The 19702-nt window shown below is 41.3% G+C and overlaps 1 protein-coding gene across 2 annotated transcripts; it reads right to left on the bottom strand.

The window, feature by feature from the left end:
- Positions 1–266: 266 nt before the first annotated feature.
- ASNS (asparagine synthetase (glutamine-hydrolyzing)) lies at positions 267–17745 on the bottom strand. Of its 2 annotated transcripts, none has more exons than XM_037383503.1 (12): positions 17644–17745; positions 16216–16499; positions 13748–13985; positions 12099–12284; positions 11675–11776; positions 8915–9042; positions 8017–8143; positions 6537–6643; positions 6099–6199; positions 3585–3666; positions 3186–3341; positions 267–1768 (listed from the first exon to the last, which is right to left on the bottom strand). In XM_037383503.1, the coding sequence occupies exons 2-12, from the start codon at positions 16462–16464 to the stop codon at positions 1559–1561; spliced, it is 1686 nt and encodes a 561-aa protein (XP_037239400.1). In that variant the 5' UTR covers positions 16465–16499; positions 17644–17745; the 3' UTR covers positions 267–1558. The 2 variants fall into 2 exon arrangements, with proteins under 2 accessions (XP_037239400.1, XP_037239401.1); XM_037383504.1 differs by having other exon boundaries at positions 16216–16484; positions 17644–17736.
- Between the last annotated feature and the right edge of the window lie 1957 nt (positions 17746–19702).

The following is a 19702-nucleotide window of genomic DNA, read 5'->3' on the forward strand; positions in this document are numbered from 1 at the left end:
AAAATATACTTCACTGCATCAAAGAAATCCAAAAAGACAAGCACATGGCCTTTAAGTAAAGAAGGCTGCAGGAATGTATTACCTTACTCATCATATATTTATAAATAACTAGTATGTGCAAGTTTACGTCAAAATATGGCCACTACTGGCCATAGCCAGACAGTTCCCGGGCTTTATAGTACCGCTGAGAGGTTTCAGTAAGGTTTCTGGAATAGAAATTCAAATGCAGAATTACGATGGTATAATAAATAGTCAGTTTATGAAGATTTTAAACCAGAATTGCTTATATTTTATCTTTTAATTAACAATTGGCTTTGGTTTCCTAGTCAAAAAGGACAACAAACAGACTTCTGTCTTCATAAAGAGCATGATGCTAATCAAGTCAATCTGCAGCACACGTCTTTCTTGTTTGACCACCCTTATGTTTAAGTTAGCTTTAGAAAAGCAGCCCCCATGCCTAAGTACTTAATAAAAAGTTGTCCTGGGTAAAGCATGTGTTTTTCAGTAAGGTGTTAGAAATTCTTGTGGTTTCTGAAGAAGCTTTTTTTTTTTTTTTCTCGTTTTTCCAAGCAAGATGTCTGATCCCGTTGTCTTCACAGTGATGCTTTGTCTGACTAAAATCTATGGCTAACAGTGTTGTTTCACCACACAGCTGGCCACATGAAGCGAGCAGCAACATGGTCTACCTTTACATCATACAGGTGGAAAAACTCTCACAGGAAGTGAAAAGACTTAAAATACTTAAGTCATGCAAGTTCCATCAGACTGATACAACCTGGACTGACACAACATCACCTAGTTAACACTATTTTCAAGAATAAATGCATTTAAAAATTGAAGCCCTTGAGTCAGAAACAAAGGCATAACTCAGCTTCTCTTGTCTGTTCTGCTTTTTGTTAACAGTCACAATACCTTTGGACTGCTGGTATATTTACAAGACTCAAAAGGTCCAACTGTTGGCTTGACAGTAATGAGTAAGATTCCCATTGATTTAATTAAGTAACACCCAGCACCACCACTATTATAAGCTCTAGTAAGCATCTCTGCATAGCTATGAATATCTAAATACCATTTGAAAACCAGACCAAGGTCTTAGAAATGCTTAGAAAAACATTCAGAATTGACTAATATAGACAAACTATCCAAATCCCACAGGCAGGAACAGAAATCACTAAATAGCTAGGGTCAAATTCCTCTTCACTCAGAGGGCCTGCAGCAGTTTGCATCACTTAGCCTTATTCAAGTCCTCAAAACAGAGCTCGCATTAAAATATATCAAATGACTGCAAGGCAAATAAATACAATCAAGGTCACAGAAGGAACAGAGCTGCCAATAAGGTAATAAAGTATTTTCCTTTGAATTACAAAGTTTTGGTACAGCAGGTGAATTTTTAATAGTACACTAACGACAGAAAGCTCTTATTTCCAATAGCATTGTCAAAATGCATCTTAAAGATCACTTAAGCTTTAGGTTTGCATAATTTGTTTGTTTTTTTTTTTAAAGCAGAGTGCATGCAGATTGCTTGCAGCTCTTTTATTTGAGGGATTATTTCAACAGCCTATTCTTGGGTAGCTGACTTGTAATGTTTCAACGTGCGAGCAGAAGGATCAGTAGCTTTAACCCATCTTGGCATCCAGTAGTGGGGCAGCCAGCTGCTTTGCCCCGAGTAGTGCTTTTCAAAGATCTGGCGGTAGTAGTAACTTTCTTTTGTTTTAGGAGGATTGAAAGGATATTTCTCCGCTGCCTTTTCCAGCAGAAGGTCATCAACCTACAGACAAAAGCAAAACTCAAGTTAAGGCACAAATACATTTAATTTTTACAAGTCAATTTGCTGCAAGTTAAAGATACGCAAGGATTCACCCACCACTGAATGGCCATAGTTTTTTTTTTTAAAGAAGTCTATTCTACAGGCAGAGGTTTCTAACAGGTGAATTTTGGTCATAAGCTCCCTTGATCTCTATGAATACGTAAGTATTTTCAGTGCTTTTAATATTTCTCTCTGTGTTATATGTGAAACCCATTTCTGTTTGGGTTATAATCACCTTTGTTAGTAGGCTCACAAAAACTTCTTTCCTATACTACTCTTTGCTGTGAATCAACCGAAAAAACTTAAAGCAGTCTTTTTGCACTACGTAAGTGGCTTCATGGGGTTTTTTTCAGCTCACGGACAGCTGTTGACTTTGCTTGTATAACCAAGCTCTTTGCAATGGAAGACCTGGGATGCAGAGGCAAAGATGCCTGCAGTTGCTAAGTTGGCTAAGAAAGGGAGGACAAATAGTTGCACCAGGAGACAATTTCTAAAGCAGCTTCCACTGCCAACATGCTGTCGTAACTCCTCGCAGCCATGAAAAAAATTTGCCCCTACTACACCAATACAGGCTTGGCACAGGCAGCACAACACTGCTGCCCAACCTAACTACTTTCTTGCCTATGGATACAGAGAAAGAAAATGAGAAACAAGCAGCTGGTGGTAGGACAGACAAGCACCCGTCCACAGACTTGACTACACATATTTCTGCACAACAAAGCTCAGAGCTCTGGTGTAAATTGAGTGTTATTCTTTCCTCTCAATGACTAAATTGCCTCTGTACACCAGAGATTATTATCCTTTGTCCAAAGCTGAAGCGCTGTAAGTCTTCATTGGTTAGCAATGCAAGTAGAAGCTTTAAAAAGCAAAAGGGCTTAGCTAGGCATGGCTGGAAAAACAAATGACATGAACAAGAAAGGACATTATAAAGTCATTATGCTGTTACTCAGCCGCCGAATAAGTTCATGCAAGTGCCTTCAGCTGAAGCAGCTGCTTTGCGTGTAACCTAGAAATTGTGTGCCAACACACAATCTAATTTGAAATCCAGATACTTAAGTGATGTTCATTTTCCTTACACAGTCATTTTTGTCAGGCTCCAGCATTTCTTTGTATCTAGGATTTTAAATGCCTTTAAACAACTCACGATAGCGAGGGGACTGTTGTTTTAAGTTTATCTTGCCCCTCCACCACAAAGTTACTGTCATACCCAGATCCACTCTCCCAGCTAAGCAGGTGAGCTGTCTCCCCTTGGCAGCCATACCTAATACACTTAAAGGTGAAAGACAAAAAAAAGTGGGGGGAAAGAGGAAAAAAAAATAAAGAGGAAAAAAAGAAAAATAAAGGAAAAAAAAAAGAAAAATAAGCGGTATGATTGTACCTGTTGATCAATATAGTCCTGAAGAATAGAAAACCAGGATTTCTTTATTGATGCTATACCATCACTGAAAGCTTCTTTGGGTCTCCAGAGTATTTCTTTGGGAAGCAAGTTGGAATCTTCAAAGGATTGTCTTAAAAGGTGTTTTTCAATTCCATTCTGTTTGCAGAACAACAACAATGTCATGAGTCTTGAGAACTGCAGGAGAAAGACTTAAGAAATTGTTTCCTTTCCGAAGGTCTGGTCAGAAAAGAGTTCCCAGTAGCCCAACAATCCAGTGAAATACTTAAGAACGTGCTTGACTTTGAGTAAAGGACTTAAATTCAGCACTTCGGTCATGCTTAGAACACGTATCAGTGAATTTGTGAGCTTACACTTGGGTCCAACCCTAGTTTTACATACCTTTGGGGTTCGCAGTTCTGCTGGTAGAGATAAATAATAAGACGTAAACCGATGATCCAAAAATGGTACTCTCAGTTCAAGACTAAACAGGGGAAATAGAAGAGATACTGAATTAATCCAACAAGTCATCTACTTACAAATTCCATAACCTCCAAGCTTTCCCTGTATTTCACAAACACAAGGTTTTCTGCTTTTACTTGGAAGAAAATTCACTTGCATATTCATTACTATCTACATTTAATTTAGCAGTTTATAAAGTTACGTATATGGTCTGCACAGATTAAATAAAGACCTCAATGATTTATGATGCCACCTGCTGGACAGCTTGTAGTACAATGAATTTCAAGACTACAGTCCTGCAGGATTTGCAACAATTTTTGTACCATGTAAGCAAAAACACATGTAAGCAAAAAAAAAATCCTTTTGCCCCCAGAGAACTACCAAGTCACTCACTGGAATTTGCATCAGCATTTGTAAAGGTGTCACAGAACCAAGCAAAGATTTCTGCTACAATTTCTGAAATCCATGTTTGTTTGTGTTTTCAAGAAACAATGAAAAGGAGTCCACATCGACACCATTAAGTTATTGACTACTGATCCTGCAGCATTTGCACAAGTTCTCTCCTATACCAGTGGCAAATAGACACATAGGAGTCTTCCTGCTTATATTCTCTTATGCACACCATGGCTTCTAAGGACACTGGAGGCAACAAATAAGATTACAGTAACTGTGTCTTCAGTAGGAAGAACCCCTCTCAGTGCTTCCTCAAGAGACATGCTGCCCAGCTTCGAAGTCAAATGCAGACTTTATACTGCATTCTAGTAATTTCACTGTCTCTGTAGCTTCTCTTCTGATAAAAAGCATCAATACTTCAGATAGTACCCACCTTCTTTACCTAAAAAAAAAAAGCATTATCATTTAGCAATCAAGTACTGAGGCTCAATTTCCACATATACTGACAATAGTTGCATTGCAAGTCTTTCCCTACAGTTATTTTTTTTTTTTCTAACTGATAAAGGTACTTTAATAATTTCCTCTCTACTCTTAATTCCTGTCCTTTTCTGCATAAATCTGAACTTAAGTTCAGTTTTAATATGTTGATACAAGGGTTCTTTCTTCCTATCAGAGCTGTGAAGCTGACCCCAGCTTCTCTTCAAGAAATGGCAACTCTCCAAAGAAAAGCAGGCAGAGTGTGATATTAAACAGCTTTGAATATGCAGCCAACCTTTCCAGCACAAAAAAAAAAAAATTCTGAGGGAAATGGCAGGTCTCCTGCACTGTGTCCATCTTTTATATAGTAAAGAGAAACATAACGGGGTAAGTCATATGGCAGCATCATGTACAGTGAAAGTTTCCCAATAGGTAAGTCGCTTGCTTTGCCAAAGGTACCAACTTTTTCTCATCTATATCCAGCTTCCCAACAATATTCTCCTTTTAATTCACATATTTCTTTAGTAAAATAGTGCTATTTTCTGCAGTGTACAATTTGGTAATTCTTTAAGGTATCAGTCACACAGACTTTATCCTAACATCTCTTCAGTACAGTCAGCTACCCAACTCAATGCACAAACTTTTTTCTTTGTTTTTTAATTCTTCATATGCATACTGATTTGATTCTTCTTTGTTTCAACATCAACAAAACCCAAAGTCAAATACAATTTTGCCTTCCTTCCTTAACTCTGCATATTTGTATTTCTAATTCACTGCTTCTATAAAGACTAGTGCGCAATCCCAGACAAATGCTCAGCCGGCAACAAAGTGGGCCCTATAGTCACAGAAGACTGGATTAAATTTTACAGTGTGGTTTTCTGTTGCTCAAATTCCTTTAGGCTACAACTTCAATTTCATCTTGGGATACAAACCCCCAGGCGTCTTTTGCTTCAGAATCAAAAGCTACTCTAAACAGATCCAATTAATCAAGAGGTACTGCAAGCAAATGAAATCAGATTCACAGATTCATTCCTCCTCTATCTTACTGTTCAGAAACAGCACCCAAATCCATTGTCTTTGCTCATCTGCTGAAACTCTTTACTAAAACATTGTGCGTAGCATTCACAATAGTAAGTTTGTCTAGTAGGGTTTAGAACAGAAATGCGATTGATGATAACTCTGAAGAGCAGACTTGCCAGCCCTTTGGACTGTGAGCCCTCAGGCTGTTTCCCATCCATTGAGAGCACAGGGAACCCCGAGTGTCTGTGCATACCTGGAACATTAGCAATGCCTGTTCTGCCAAAGTGGGTGGTGTCTTGAGTTAAGATACAGAGCTCAAGCAGAGCATGGGAGTGCACCCTATTTGCTACTACTACTCTGAAGACCGATGATCATCTTAGAGTAGTTTAGACCCAGACAGTAGGAATAAAATTATCCAGCATCACAATATTCTGAATCACTTTGTAATTCAAACAGGAAGAACAAGTCAACAATTAACTGCTATAATTTCCTCAACAGCAGCAGGACTTTTAAGATCTTCTTAGGGTTTGGAATTACATGAGTCCCCAGGATCCAAGAAGTTACCCGTGTGCTGCAGTAGTTCTGTCTGCGCGAAGTACATCAAACAAGTACAGCTCCTTCAAAAGCCTCTCACTCTCTTCTGCAGCTTCTTCGGGAGATGGTGCCTGTAACCAGACATATGTGTATAGCACAGACTTGAAACAGCTGCAGTGAGGGAACCGTTACTTGCTGTCCTGTGTTTGAGGTGTCATGGTCACTGAGTGATCTCAGAATTATCAAAGACTACATACAAGAAATAACAGTATCAGGAATTTTTGAAGTTCAAAAAAGTTATTTTTTAGATGGTTAACTTAAATCCCTCAGAATTTATGCCACCTCAAGAGAATGTCTCAATAAATATACAGCTGTGACAACCCTCAAACATCACACCTTGAACCCTCTATAGAGATTTTCTGTTGAAGGAGAGAACAAGCAGGCTTCCTGTGTAGGGAATATATTTACCTTATGGAAATATATATATCCTTGTGTCAGCTCATCTGACCCTTCTCCTGAAAAAATGACCACACTGTCCGTTTTCTTCCGTATATATTTGGAGACAAGATACATACCTTAAAAAAAGTATAAAATTACTAAAATACAGCTACGTGTATGATGCTATATACAGCTAACAGTTTTAAATTTAGTATTTCAGAAGTTTCTCTCCTACACTACTTTTTTCTGTAGCAAAGAATTGCAATACACTAAAATAACAGCTCACTGTCATTTAAAGCCACCAACAGCCATATTAACTAGAGTGCTGCAAGTATATCTAAACTGTGTAGTTACACTTAGCCCTCAAAATCTCAGAAACACGTGTCTGTCTGTAATCCTGGGAACACTGGAGGATTCCCATGGGAACACAAAGAGGAGCTGTTCTGACTCAGTTTGAAATTAAGCACATGATTAATCCAGCAGTCCTGAACAAACCATTTGGCTTTGGAGAACAAAACTACCAGCAGAAATTGCTGTTTAACTCTCTGCCACTGTGGGTTGAACAGGATGAAGCCTTTTTTTTCAGGTTTTTTTTAAAAGAATTATTTATTAACCAGAATTATGCCTTCTCCTCATTGCATCTTTCCAAACAATATGCTTTTATATCAAAGGTATTAGAGATCTAATGAAAATGATCTAGTTCACTATTTTTCATAGTAAGCAGCAATCACAAAGAAAGATGGTAGATGAAAAGCTGGCTTTATTTTTTAAAGAAAGACTTCCAATATTTAACATTGTAAAATCCTATCTTCATGTATCAAATTCCACGCAGGAACCTAGGTTTTCAAAACTGTGTTGCCTATTCGCCTTACTAACTTCACACGCACCCCCACCCCACCCCGCAGTGTTTTAGGATGACACAAGATTAACTGGGTAAAGTATCAGTTAGCAATACACAGAAAGTCACATTGGATTAGGCTTTTTCACCCTTACGAGGCTGGCAAACCTTTGTAAGAAGCTGCTGGTGACTGACTTCATTTCTCAGAATCACACATATGTTGTAAGAAGTCTACCTGGCCTGAGCACACATTACCATAGGGTGACAAGAAATACTTCACTTTTGTATTAAAATTATGCAAGGAAAGGGTAATTATAACGGTTTTGCTATAACAACATTCAGTACCTCAGATAACCTATAAATTTTCCCCCTTCCTCCAAGATTTATACTTATCAAAGCAGAAAACCTAGACTTGTAGATCTAATGTTTCTTCTTCATGTAACTTGTTTTTCATTCCAAAGCTCCAGGAACAGCTCTTGACAATTGTTTTGTACAGTTGGTGACTTTGAAACTAATAATCGTTTTTGCCTCAGTGTGGTACCAGAGGGAGCAGAACCTGAGTCCCAGTTCCGAGGTTCTGCAACAGCTAAAGGATCTAGCAGATGACTACATGATTTTGCATAAAATTTTGAGTGATATAAAGCAAAGACTGTTCTTTTAAAAAGATCTTACCAATAGACGCTCTTATTGTTGTTATATCATAGGTTTCCAAGGAGAAGATAACCTCCTCTATTGCCTGAATTCCCTCTTCAGAATTAAATATTACTTCATGATGTTCACTGCCTATATGTGCTGCCACCTGTTTGTAGAAGGTCACAATAATGTATTGCTTTTCAATTAAAACATTTTTTAAACATACGTTGTGTTTAACACACACACACACTGAGTGAAAGCACTGATTTCCTTCTGCCAGTGAGAACCCTATGACATTAGGCCAAGAAAAGAGGATACTGTAGCAGCCCCTCTGACTTGCAGTGGTACATTCGCCAGAGGGAACGCAGTCTCCCTAATTAGTGTTTAACCATGATTACAACAGACCATCCAGCTGCTTGTCCAAAGCACAACAGAATCTGTAGAGGCTCTAAATACTTCAGATATTTGCCCTGAAGAGAACAAGTAGCTCAAAAGCAGTAACAATACCTAAAGGGTACCTCAGGTGTCAAACAATTTGTTCAAGGCTCTTAATTCAGAAAGCTGATGATTAACTTACAATATTTAACATATACATAAATGCTGTGGCATAGGACCCATGGCATGGAGATTTACCTTAAAACCCAGAGGGAGAATTAAAGACAACTCTGAAGTACCTTCGTTCTGGTAAAAATGCAATGCGAGCCCATCTGAGTCTTCCAAATGCAAGAGAGAACAGTTAAGACTGAATTATCTCTTTTGTAAGGTTTAACTGAGCAGCAAATAGCGTACTAAATGATTTACTGCAAACTGATTTACATTAGCAATAAATGAATACTCAGCGTTACTATTAATACCATACCATGAAGTTAGCACCATTAACATGCACCGTTTAGCATTCAGCAGCTCAGAACAAACTGAAAGCAATGCTTTACTATACCTTTCTGGCAGCCAGTAAGTCGGGACTGTTTTCCATTCCAATTGCAAAGGTTTGTAATGGATAATTGATGTTGATTTCTTTCATCAGTTTCAGAAGAACAGCTGCAACCAAGCTGGAATCTAAGCCTCCTGCCAACAAAACAAATTATTTGGTTAGGTGGTTTTTGGGTATTTTTTGTTTCTGCTGAAGGACACTGAATCTTGATAGTGGAATCTCATGAGCGGGCTTCATTTTTAAGCTGTGCAAATCCAAGGTATTTCTTGTATGTGTACACATTTACCTCTGCTTAACAACAGAATCAGGCAACTTCAGTGGAACGTCTTCAGTAATAGTTGTTAGTACTTTTGGTGTCAGGAGCATCAGTGAAAACCCTTAAGATACACAGAAAATATTCTAAAAACATTGTACTACTACAGAACATGCTCCTTCTCAACTCCACTATAATAGGATCTATTCTCCATTTCAAAACTGCTCCCTTATCCTCTTCTTACCTACACATTTGATAGTCCACTGACAGTGATATGGAGAAATAATGTGAAATGGGGATAATGGACACGGATTGTGATTGTATGTGTCTGCTTAAGGAATGTGGGTATGGTGACTAGTCATGGGTGGGGTGACAACTACAGTTTTGAGGAGACGCCTGCCCCTCTTCCTCTAACAAAGGGGCTATTTAAAAGAGAATAAGAAAAGATGAGAGACATTCAAATGCTGTCTAGAGGGAGGGAGTGCTAAGTCTCCTTGCTGGAAAAGATTGGGTGGTCACAATCACCTGAAGAAGATCGGATGGTCACAAGAACATGAATCACCTACAAACCTGCAAGACCACCACATTCCAGGAAACGGACTGATAAGCTAATTAACATACGAAGCGGGGTTTAGGTAACGAATATGTATAGGCGTTAATTGAATATTCATTTGTTCATTGTATAAATGTGAGATGGTTCGTCACTTCGGGTATGCACGCTTGTGGAGGAGCAAGCGATCCCCCGTGCATCTGCGCGCAATAAACATACCTACTTTATAACTTTCGAGTTATAGAGGCTAATTCCGCACGTCAACAGAACCATGTAAATTTTTTTGGTTTGCTGTTTGGATAAAAAAGAATTAAGTAAAAGAACAGCGCATTTAGTGTACGGATTCCACTATTCCCCAATAATTTTTCAAAAGTATGTTTCACACATTTTGAGTGGAATTAATTTTTTCAACATCACTTCAAAGAGAAAAGTTTCACTAGTGAGATTCTTGGGGTTTTTTTTCCTCCTTTCTCAAGAGGATGACAGTGGGAAGGTTTGAACAGTTGGGAAAACCAACACAAAATAAAATCAAGAGATGCACAAGCTGCCTGGAAGGCTTCATCTTCTTATTCTCATGAGCTAGCTCTGCTAATCCTTGACTAGTTCTCCTTGTTGCTCCCCTCTGAAGTACTGAGCAAAACACAGTATCTGTTCTCTCACACCTGCCTGCAGTTCTTACAAGCAGGAGCCAAAAGAGTCTTCTCTGTTTCCTACAGTCTGCATGTGTTTTTTAAGCTGAATACATTAGCATCTATTGCCACCCTGATCCCCTTTGTGGGCACGCTACCTTGTAAAAAAAAAATCTGTAGAAGTTACAGGCAGTCTGAGAAGAGAGCACAGAAATCAAACCAAGAGCTTAGGATGTGGAAATCAAGAAAATCAAAACATGAGTTCTAACTGTGAAGTTGCAGAACTCCCTCCATAATTGGAACCAAGAGCATTTCTCCAACCGTGATGCTCCAAGCATACTCAAAATTGTGAAACACCGAGATACTCACGGGCACTTAATTTTGCTACTAACACATTCTGCATATGCATCTGAGGAGCTGGTGACTGCCTTCTAATTTGGTATCTGAGATTTGGGATTTGAACAGGTTTTTACTGAAGCTGGGATCTTGCAACTCTGCATATCTCCCCATTTCATTTACACCCTTCCTTCTTTTTATGATGCCACAGTAAGGAAATGGTCCAAGAGTATCTCCTAGGCAGTTAAGAGTTTATGATAAATGAGTGTGATTACTCATGTTCAATGAATGCATGAACAGCATATCAGAACTCTAAGCACAAACCCACAGTAAATAAGATGTCAGTCCCACAGCTACAAAGCCTTACCTCTGTAAAGTACCTCTGCAACACTGAACCACCAGCTCACAACACTGATCAGCTAAGTTAGCTTGTGGTACAGTAGGTTGTTTGCTATTACCTCGCCTGAGAAAAAGAGTGTAGCAAATCATTTTGGTCTGGATGGTCCCCTGTAATTTGGTAAAACAAGGGCAGTCTAGGATAGAGGCTAAAGCAAAGAAGGCGACAAGCAGGAACTTCACTTTTTACAGGGATATGAAACACGCTAAGGCTTTTTTCTATGCTGAATCTGTGCAAAGTGAATATAATAATTACATTTTCTTTTTAGACACCTACCTAAGCATAATTCTCATATATTTAAGTACATATTGGGTGATTTTTAAGTAAGAATATTGTATTTCTTTTGTCTTAGTTAAAAATGGTTAGTGTCTCAACAGGCCAACACTGCAGCCCACAGTAAGCTTTAAAAGCGTAAGACTTTCAAGATATTTGTAAACTGGAAAACTTCATAACAAATTAACAAGTACTCTGCTTTATAAAGCAAATGAAGATTCAGATCACTTCAGGTGCATCACAGCAGAACAGCCAGTATACCTTCCTCTAACTAGCAGAGGATGGGCAAAAAAGAAGATACAGAAACATTGTGATTCTTGCTACTTACCTGACAGAAGACAACCAATCCTTCTGTGAGCCATCAAACGTTTTCTAACAGCATTTTCAAAGAGAATACGGATGTTGCTCTTCACTGTTTCAAGATCAAAGCCTGTCCAGAACAGAAAAGAAGATGGGGGGGGGGGGGCAGGGAACATTCCAAGAAGCATTACTTAGATTTTGTTGGATTATGCTATTAGGAAACAAAGATGTTTGTCTGGATTTCCTTTGATAATGACAGCATGCAAATTCATCTTTGTACATGATCGCCTACAAAACCAGCAGTCCTTAAGTCCCTACATTATAAATGTTCTTCCAGGGTTTTTTATTTAAATAGCACTTGTTTAAACCAATCAAGGCAAATTTTATACACAAAGATTATATTTTTTTTCACTTTTTAATCAGAGTAAGTAGCAAATGCTTTGCTGTACTACCTGAAGGCAGAGTTTCCACTGTATCATAGGCAACGTGGAGTGGTTCATCTTTATAGCTATGAAATTTTACTAATTCCACCGATACAACCTTGCCAGAGGGCTTTAAATCCAACACTTCATAATGACCCGGGAGAAATGGTTCCACTTTAGGACACAAGGATGTGGAATGCTTTAAGTTGATAAGTCCTACAGAGAAAAGAGGGGGTGGAGGGGGAAAAACAAAACAAAACAGTTTTTTACTTTGATAGTTGCAATATACAAATATTTTCTCCAGATATTAAATTTGGTATTAAAAAACATCATTCCGACTTGGAGTTTGCCCTGGCTAAAGAATGATTCTGCTTCTGGCAGGTTGCACACATAGATCTGACCATCTCAAGCTGAGGCAGATAGTAGAGAAAGGAAGTCAGCAAGTTTTACTAATTGGTGAGCAGCAATTTATCCCTATGAGCTTTATGAAGAGAAGAGCACTTTTCAAACTGACTACATAATATCCAGGTCAAGGTGTAATATGTTTATGAGAACTCAAATGACAATTAATTTTAAATACAAAATGAGTTATTAAGTGTAGTCAAGCTAACAAAGGATTTGTAATAAAACTACATCACTGAAGCAATTGCTTAATAGAAATCATCAGTTCCAGACTGATCTACACCATTGCTAATGAATGCCAAGAATCAGGCTTGTAGACAAATGTCATTTCCAATCCTCTTGTGAAAAAGCATGTTTTGCACCTGCTGGTCACCTGATTGCTCCTTGAGGAACTCTACAATGCTGAATGGCTGTTAGAGAGGGACCACTAATTCACTGCAATGGTTACAGGACACAGTCCCTAGAACTTTCACTTCCCTTCCTCCTTCCCAAGAAGCAGAATGGTACAGCTTTCAGTACTAGTACATAGTACTACTGTCAGAGAAGTCAACTTAGATTGGAGTCAGATAATAAAATTGACATACAGTAAATGGGAAACACACAAGTAATTGTAAAAGTCAGTTTTAGCCAAAGTGCATTTTAGGCAAAAAAGTCCCTTTTGGCACTGTTTGGATTTGTTAATACAAGCGTCAAAACTAGAGATAATTACTTAAAAAAAATGAGGAAGGGAAAAAAAAAAAAAAAAAAAGTAGTGAATGTGTCATCTCAAAGGACAAAAATCACCGTAAATAAATTAACTGTCACTAGAAAACTACCCAATGATGCAGGAAATTTCTGTAGGGTTTTAAAATTCTTGGCTTTTACAGATTAGCAGTTCCTGTGGCATTATTTCTCAGTTCACCAAGGAGCACCAGGAACAAATTCTAATATAATTTATTGTAGCATAAATCTAGCCTAACTCTATAGACTACATTTAACTTTTGGGTAATATAAAACATCTTGGGCTCAATACTGCTATGATTTCAGAACACAGAATTATAAAATTTAATAAGCAAGTTATTTTAGCGATATTAAGGACAATTAAACATCTTAAGAGGTATACGGTCTATGGTTTTTGTTTTAATAATGTGTAGTTCTCATACTACTAAATATAGTTCATTTATTACTGAACTTAAAGTTCACTTTCTCTTCACACTTAGAAGAAAAGCCTGAAAAAGAAGTTTGTCTCCGACAGCAACAGCTAAGATTATTTAGGCACTAAACACAACTGATTTTACCTTTTGCCTCAGAACAGACACCCAAAAATCCATCATCAGTCAGCACTTTAAACAGTGGTCTGACTCCGTAAGTATCTCTCCCCAGAAACACTTTTCTGTTTGCAGTGTCCAGAAGGATGAAAGCAAATACACCATCTAGCATGGATGCTGTTTGTTCTATTCCTCCTCTGTTGTAAAGATGAAGGATAACCTCACCATCCACTAATGTTTGATATTCAAATCCAAACTGCTTCTGCAACTAAGAAAAAAATATAAAGAAAACCCATGAATAAGCATTTGCAAACACTGACTGCTTATTAATTGAAAAACCAACACCATTCATGTAATTGTTTAATAAGAAAGCTTTTTTTTTTTGTAAAATCACAGTTCAAAAGTTATATAAACATTTCCGCCAAAGAAGGAAATTATACTTCTGTGTTTTGAAGTATTACCTGGGATCATCTCTCAGACAACTCAGACTGACTTTGCAGTCTTAAGAAGTCACATTGTGGCAAGATTTCAGAGATACATTTCTATCTGAGGATGTCAAACTGCAAACCCTTGACCCTGGTCTTCATAAGTACTAGCGTCCCCATCTCCCACAGACAAATGGCAGAAGCAGTCAGCCACTGCTTCTAGAAGACGACCAGAAACAGACACATCATTTATTGTAGACTCAAATCACTGGGTGCCACTTTCTTATCAGATAATAACAACATTTACATAAGCCTCACCCTGCCCCAAAGCACATAGACACCGGTAACATCTCTGCAACGTTTATTTCTGAAGTACTTTGGTTTACTTATGCCGTCACTGCAATTCCTCAGTGGGTTTTTCTTTTATGCACAGATAATTTCTTTCTGCCTAATCTTGCTCCATTCCTCAAACTAACCTTCTCACTCTGCCTGTGCAGATGGAGTGGGGGAAGAAGAAATTAGCTGTCAGACCAAATACTCTTCATGTTCTTGTGGTGCTACTCTTAAAGTCCTTTCAGTATCTACCAGACAGTGGGAAAGAGGGGGTTTGAATAAAACACTAACAAGCCAAGAACACACACCCCCCCCCCCCCAAATCAATTATCAGCCTTCTAGCTGAAGTTCTTTGGGCTTAATTGTTATTTATGTGGTAGTCTTGGATCAAATTGAGTCAATATTAACATAACTAGTCATTGCCCTAAACAAGGCACCTGTTTCACCAACGATCCTTTCCCAGGTAGGTTTCAGCCACAAGCCTGAAAGAAAAATCTCTTTTTGAAGAAAGAAGGTACATAATGTAGTGAGAACTGAACAAAATCCTGCAGATAGCAAGTTTTGCATAATTAAAGTCCCCTTAGGACTGTGCGTGTTGCAGGACTGAAAGTAATTCTTACTGCTTTCAACAGCAGCAGAACCACAACGCATTGGTACAACAGATTTCACGTGGGCAGGGCAAAGTGCATCTCACCTTTCAAACAGCCAGATACTTGAAGATTGGGGGCAGGGGGGAACGAGGAAGTATCTCCTGCCTATTCTGTAAAATTCCCAATGATAGTACTGATATCACTGACATCAGTGACAGCAGCCTGACTGACTTCAAAAATGTGATGTTGGAAGTACTAAGCACATTATTTGTATGTTTCTGATACTACCACACTCAGTTTGTGATTCCTTTTAAGCATTCAGTTTCAGCATGATTCAGACACAGTCACAATTGTAAGCCACTTTATACCCTAAATTTAGATGATTTGAATCGCCTCCCTTTACAAGTAACACAGGTGGCATGAACATCTCAAGCACAGGGACTGAGGCGCACAGACAACGTTCTGCAGAGCAGCATGCCCATCAGGGACATTCAGATGCTTTAGGAAGTAAGTACAGAGTTGCTGCTTGTTTTGTGCCCAAGAGACTTACTTGAATGGCTCTCAAAAACCCCACAAAGCATCTGCCTTAAGCTGCAGATACACAAGGACTTTGGTAGTATACTGGAAACATCTCCCTAGTTCTTGCTGCTTTTATAAATTCATAAGCATACATGCCATACATTAATATGAGTGACATATCCCATCTAGATAGATATGCAGAAATAAAAATGCAATACCAGCTTAAAGAACAACCCCAAATAACTGAAGAGCAAGATGGTCTAAAAGCATTTGCATTATAGAGAAGGGGAGGAAGAGGCTTGGAATTCCCCTCCCCAAGAGATAATGAAGAACGCATCATTATTTTAAGGTGATCAAACCCAAAGATATAAATACTTACTGCCCTCCTTGTCAATTAAAAAAATGGTTTTGTTAGTATTAAAGACTAAGTATGTTACTAAGCCATCAGATTCACAGCTTATCAAGATGACTTACTGCCTTTTAAATACTAGTCATTTTATAACTTTTAAAATTTTTCCTGATATTCTAGTCCACCACATTTTGAAGATTTTCTGAGTATCTACTAGTTTTGAAAAAAAATAAAATAAAATTTAAAAAAATAAAAATGCTGTATGATCCATACAACACCTACCTGTCTGAAATTGTAGATTTCTCCATTGTAACACAGCCACAGATATGGGAATTTCTTCACCCGGATAGGCTGCATACCATATAACTGATCAACAACGGCAAGGCGATGGAAACCAAAACAACAGTTGGTGAATCCATTGACGTTCTCAAAACGGAATGCGTCGGGACCCCTGTGTGCTATCTTCATGGCACTGAGGCACTGGACAGAGAGGCACTCATCGCTCCCAAACAGGGCCCAGATACCGCACATCGTGAGGCTGTTGGGTCTACCTGAAAGTGGAAAACCTGTTCAATAAAGACACGGATGTTATAAGCAAGAGTTGACACCTAGAAAAGACAGATAATAAACGCAGGCTATTAATCATTTAACTGTCAAGAGGACCGGTAAGAGAAGAGCAGACTTTACTTAACACAAGGTAAAACCTGGTGTGCCCAGAACACACAAAGCAACCTTTGGCCGGCGAGAAATTAGGCTTAAATTTACCTTTAGGCACACTGAGGTTACCTACGATTGTTTTATTGAGCACAAATGGAACGAATCATTACCGGCATTGCATGCGATCTGTTGAAGTAACACGACCTCAGCAGAAACGTTAACTGTCCTTTCAGTATATAAAGGGGGCTTGTAAGAAAGGGTCAGAGAGGCTTCTGACCAAGGCCTGTAGCGACACGATAAGGGGCAACGGCTTCATACTGACACAGGGAGGGTTTAGGCCCGGCCCCCCCAGCGCCACGGGTGGTGCCGGTGAGACAGGCGTGGAGAGAGCAGCGTGGGTGCCGCGCCGCGCCCCGCCGGCAGCCTCCCGCGGCCCCGGCACGGCTCCCCGGGGCGGCAGGCGGGCCCTGCGGCTCTCCGACCCCCCCTAACGGTAGAGGAGGGCTGAGGCTGAGGTCCCCTGCGCCATCACTGGAGCTGGAGGTCCCCAGCCTCAGCCGCACGCTGCCATCAGGGTTCGGAAGGCCACAGAGCCTACAGCGCCGCGGCCACCGGAGGCGCGCCGAGGGGACCCGTGTCGCCCCCTCCACGCCGGTCTCGCCTGACAAGCGATGGCGCTGGGGAGCGCAGCCCCGGCACATGGAGCGGGGCTCTCCGCCACCTGGGGCGGCTTCCGGGTGCTCCACGCTGCCCGCGGCGCCCCCAGCAGCCCACCGCAGCCACCCGGGGCAGGGTCCCTGGCGCCCCCCCGCGCCACGGCCGCCCCTTCCTCCAGCGGCTGCCGAGCCCCTCGGGGCCGCCGGCGCCCCCTCACGATCCGGGGCAAGGCGCGGAGGGGCCACGCGGGCTGAGGGCGCCGGCGGGAACGGCGGAGGCCAGGTACCGGCCGCCCGCCCCCGAAGGCGGCCCGGCGCGGCTGCGGGCCCGCCAGCCCGGCGGCGCCCCACCGATCGGCCCCGCCGCCCGGGAGCCGCCGCTCGCCCCGGTGCTTACCCCGTCCCCTCCGCCGGCACAAGGAGAGCCGCCGTCCTTGCGGCCGCGGGTGATGAAGCAGGCGCCTCCCGCCGGGCCGGCCCCGCCCCCGCCCCCTCCGCCGCTCTGGTGAAACCCGCCGCGAAGTTTCATCATGCAGCGCCTCGCGCCGCCGGCCGGGCCGCGGCCTGCCCGCACGCGCCGGGCTGGGCCCGCTCCGCGGCCGTTCCCCGCGGCCCCGGCGGGGGGGCCCGCGGCGGGGGGAGCCGGCGGGGGGGGCTGGCGGGCAGCCGAGAAGCCCGGGGTGTGCCGGCTCTCCGGGCCGCGGTGGGAGCGGGCGCCGGCAGGCCTTGCCGGGCTTGCGGGGGCGGCTCGCCGCCGGCAGAACCCCGGCCCTGGAAGGCTGCCCCAGCCGCGCCTTGCATCATGCGCAGCGAGGAGCGCTGGGGCACCGGCGTGCGGCGGCTTCAAAGCTGCTTTGTTGGGTTTGGCAGAGAGCACTGGCAAAGGTTGCGCCTTTGGAAGCGTTTACTGAGGACTTTGAGTTTTGCTGTGTAAAACTCGTGTTTGGATAATAGACGCGGGGGGTACGAAAGGATTTTGATGCCTACCTGAACTTCGTTATCGGACAGTTCTGCCTTTGAGAGTGCTAAAGTGAATGAAATTCAACTCTGAAGACGAGGATGTGAAGTGCTGAATACAAACCTTAATTCTCCACACATACTTCTGAGAGCCATCAGTAATTTGCGTGCAGTGTGCTTTCACAGCTCGCTTCAGCAGACTTAATGTCAAACTGCAGTGCGGTGGTGCATAAAGTTCTTCAGGTTATGCAGACTGTCAGCAATAACTAACTGTGGTCTGTGTGTAGAATTTTAAAAGGACCTTTAAGAAGCTGTTAAACGGCGATTTTTAGGCTTTAGAAAGAAAAATGTGTCGAAGCGTGCTATGCACGAGAAGTAGACCTCAGTGCTGACCAGGAATAGATGTAGGAGGCTTCTGTGCGGCACGGTTTCACCTGAGCACAGGGCCGGCCTTGGCAGAGGCAAGGCTGTGGGCAGCCTGCAGGTGCCACAGTCCTCAGCACATGCAATGGCACACTGAGTCACCGCTCACAGACTAGTGGTCGTGCTGGGCAACCCCTTATACCTTGGGGTTTTTTTCCCAGAGATCTAAATGTCACAAATTGTGCGTTTTAGAAAACTACAAGAAATAATTGACAAACATTGTATTAATCTAGGTTGTTCTGGTTGGTTCTTTTGGGTTTTTTTGTTTGGGTTTTTTTTTGTCAAAAACTTTTGTAAACAGCTTTTCTTTACATCTTTACTTCTTTACATCTTTACTGTCCACACAGGAAAAGATTTTTGGACAAGTCTGATCAGGCTTAAGTTGTTGTCTGGACATTTTCATTTTATGAGCAGTTCCTGGTTCATAACTAGATTTCATATGAAGCTTTACGATAGTAAGTCACAAAGCACTTGGTAAAATAAGAATCTTTTCATGGAAAAACTGGAGCAGAGAGGGTGAGAAGCAACTTGCAGAAAGTGGCCTGGTAAGGTTGGGCAAACACAGCCAGGGAAGAGCAAAACCTCTTAAGCTCTCATTAATGTCTGCATCCTTAGGGCACACCAGGTAGCAGCCATGTATTTATTCTCCTCTTTAGTATCACTTTGAAAAACTGGGGATAACTGCTGCATTTTACTGTCTTGCATGTTTAATCCCCTATTTTAATGGGGTCGATGGGACTAAAGGCAGAAATAACTACACACAATCTGTTTTTAAACATTGACAGTGTTACTGTTCAGTAGTTACAACAGAGCAGGTAATAACTGCCATTTTCTAGCCTTTTCTCTACTATTGCTAAGTAGCCCATTACAGTCCCTTTACATTAAGTGATGTTCTTCAAGACAGAGTCTTTTTCAGCATATCTGCAGACGGTGCTAGATGTAATTACACCCCTAGTCTCACAGCTCTGCTTTTCGCAGTCGCACCTTCCCTCTGCGTTTTCTCCTTCCTGCAGACATTACCATGTGTAATGGTTTTTCCAAAGCATTTTCTTCTCCAGTATTCTCCTTTAAAGTTG

This window comes from Falco rusticolus, chromosome 4 (genome assembly GCF_015220075.1).
Source record: "Falco rusticolus isolate bFalRus1 chromosome 4, bFalRus1.pri, whole genome shotgun sequence".
NCBI classification, from domain to species: Eukaryota; Metazoa; Chordata; class Aves; order Falconiformes; family Falconidae; genus Falco; species Falco rusticolus.

What these genes read in the sequence shown, in the direction of transcription:
- ASNS (XM_037383503.1), bottom strand. Translation starts at nt 16,464, where the DNA reads ATGTGCGGTATCTGGGCCCTGTTTGGGAGCGATGAGTGCCTCTCTGTC. An exon ending in GATTGGTTGTCTTCTGTCAG is followed by an intron (nt 9,043 to 11,674) that starts GTAAGTAGCAAG and finishes TTTTGTTGGCAG; the next exon opens with GAGGCTTAGATTCCAGCTTG. An exon ending in AACAATAAGAGCGTCTATTG is followed by an intron (nt 6,644 to 8,016) that starts GTAAGATCTTTT and finishes ACTTTTTTTAAG; the next exon opens with GTATGTATCTTGTCTCCAAA.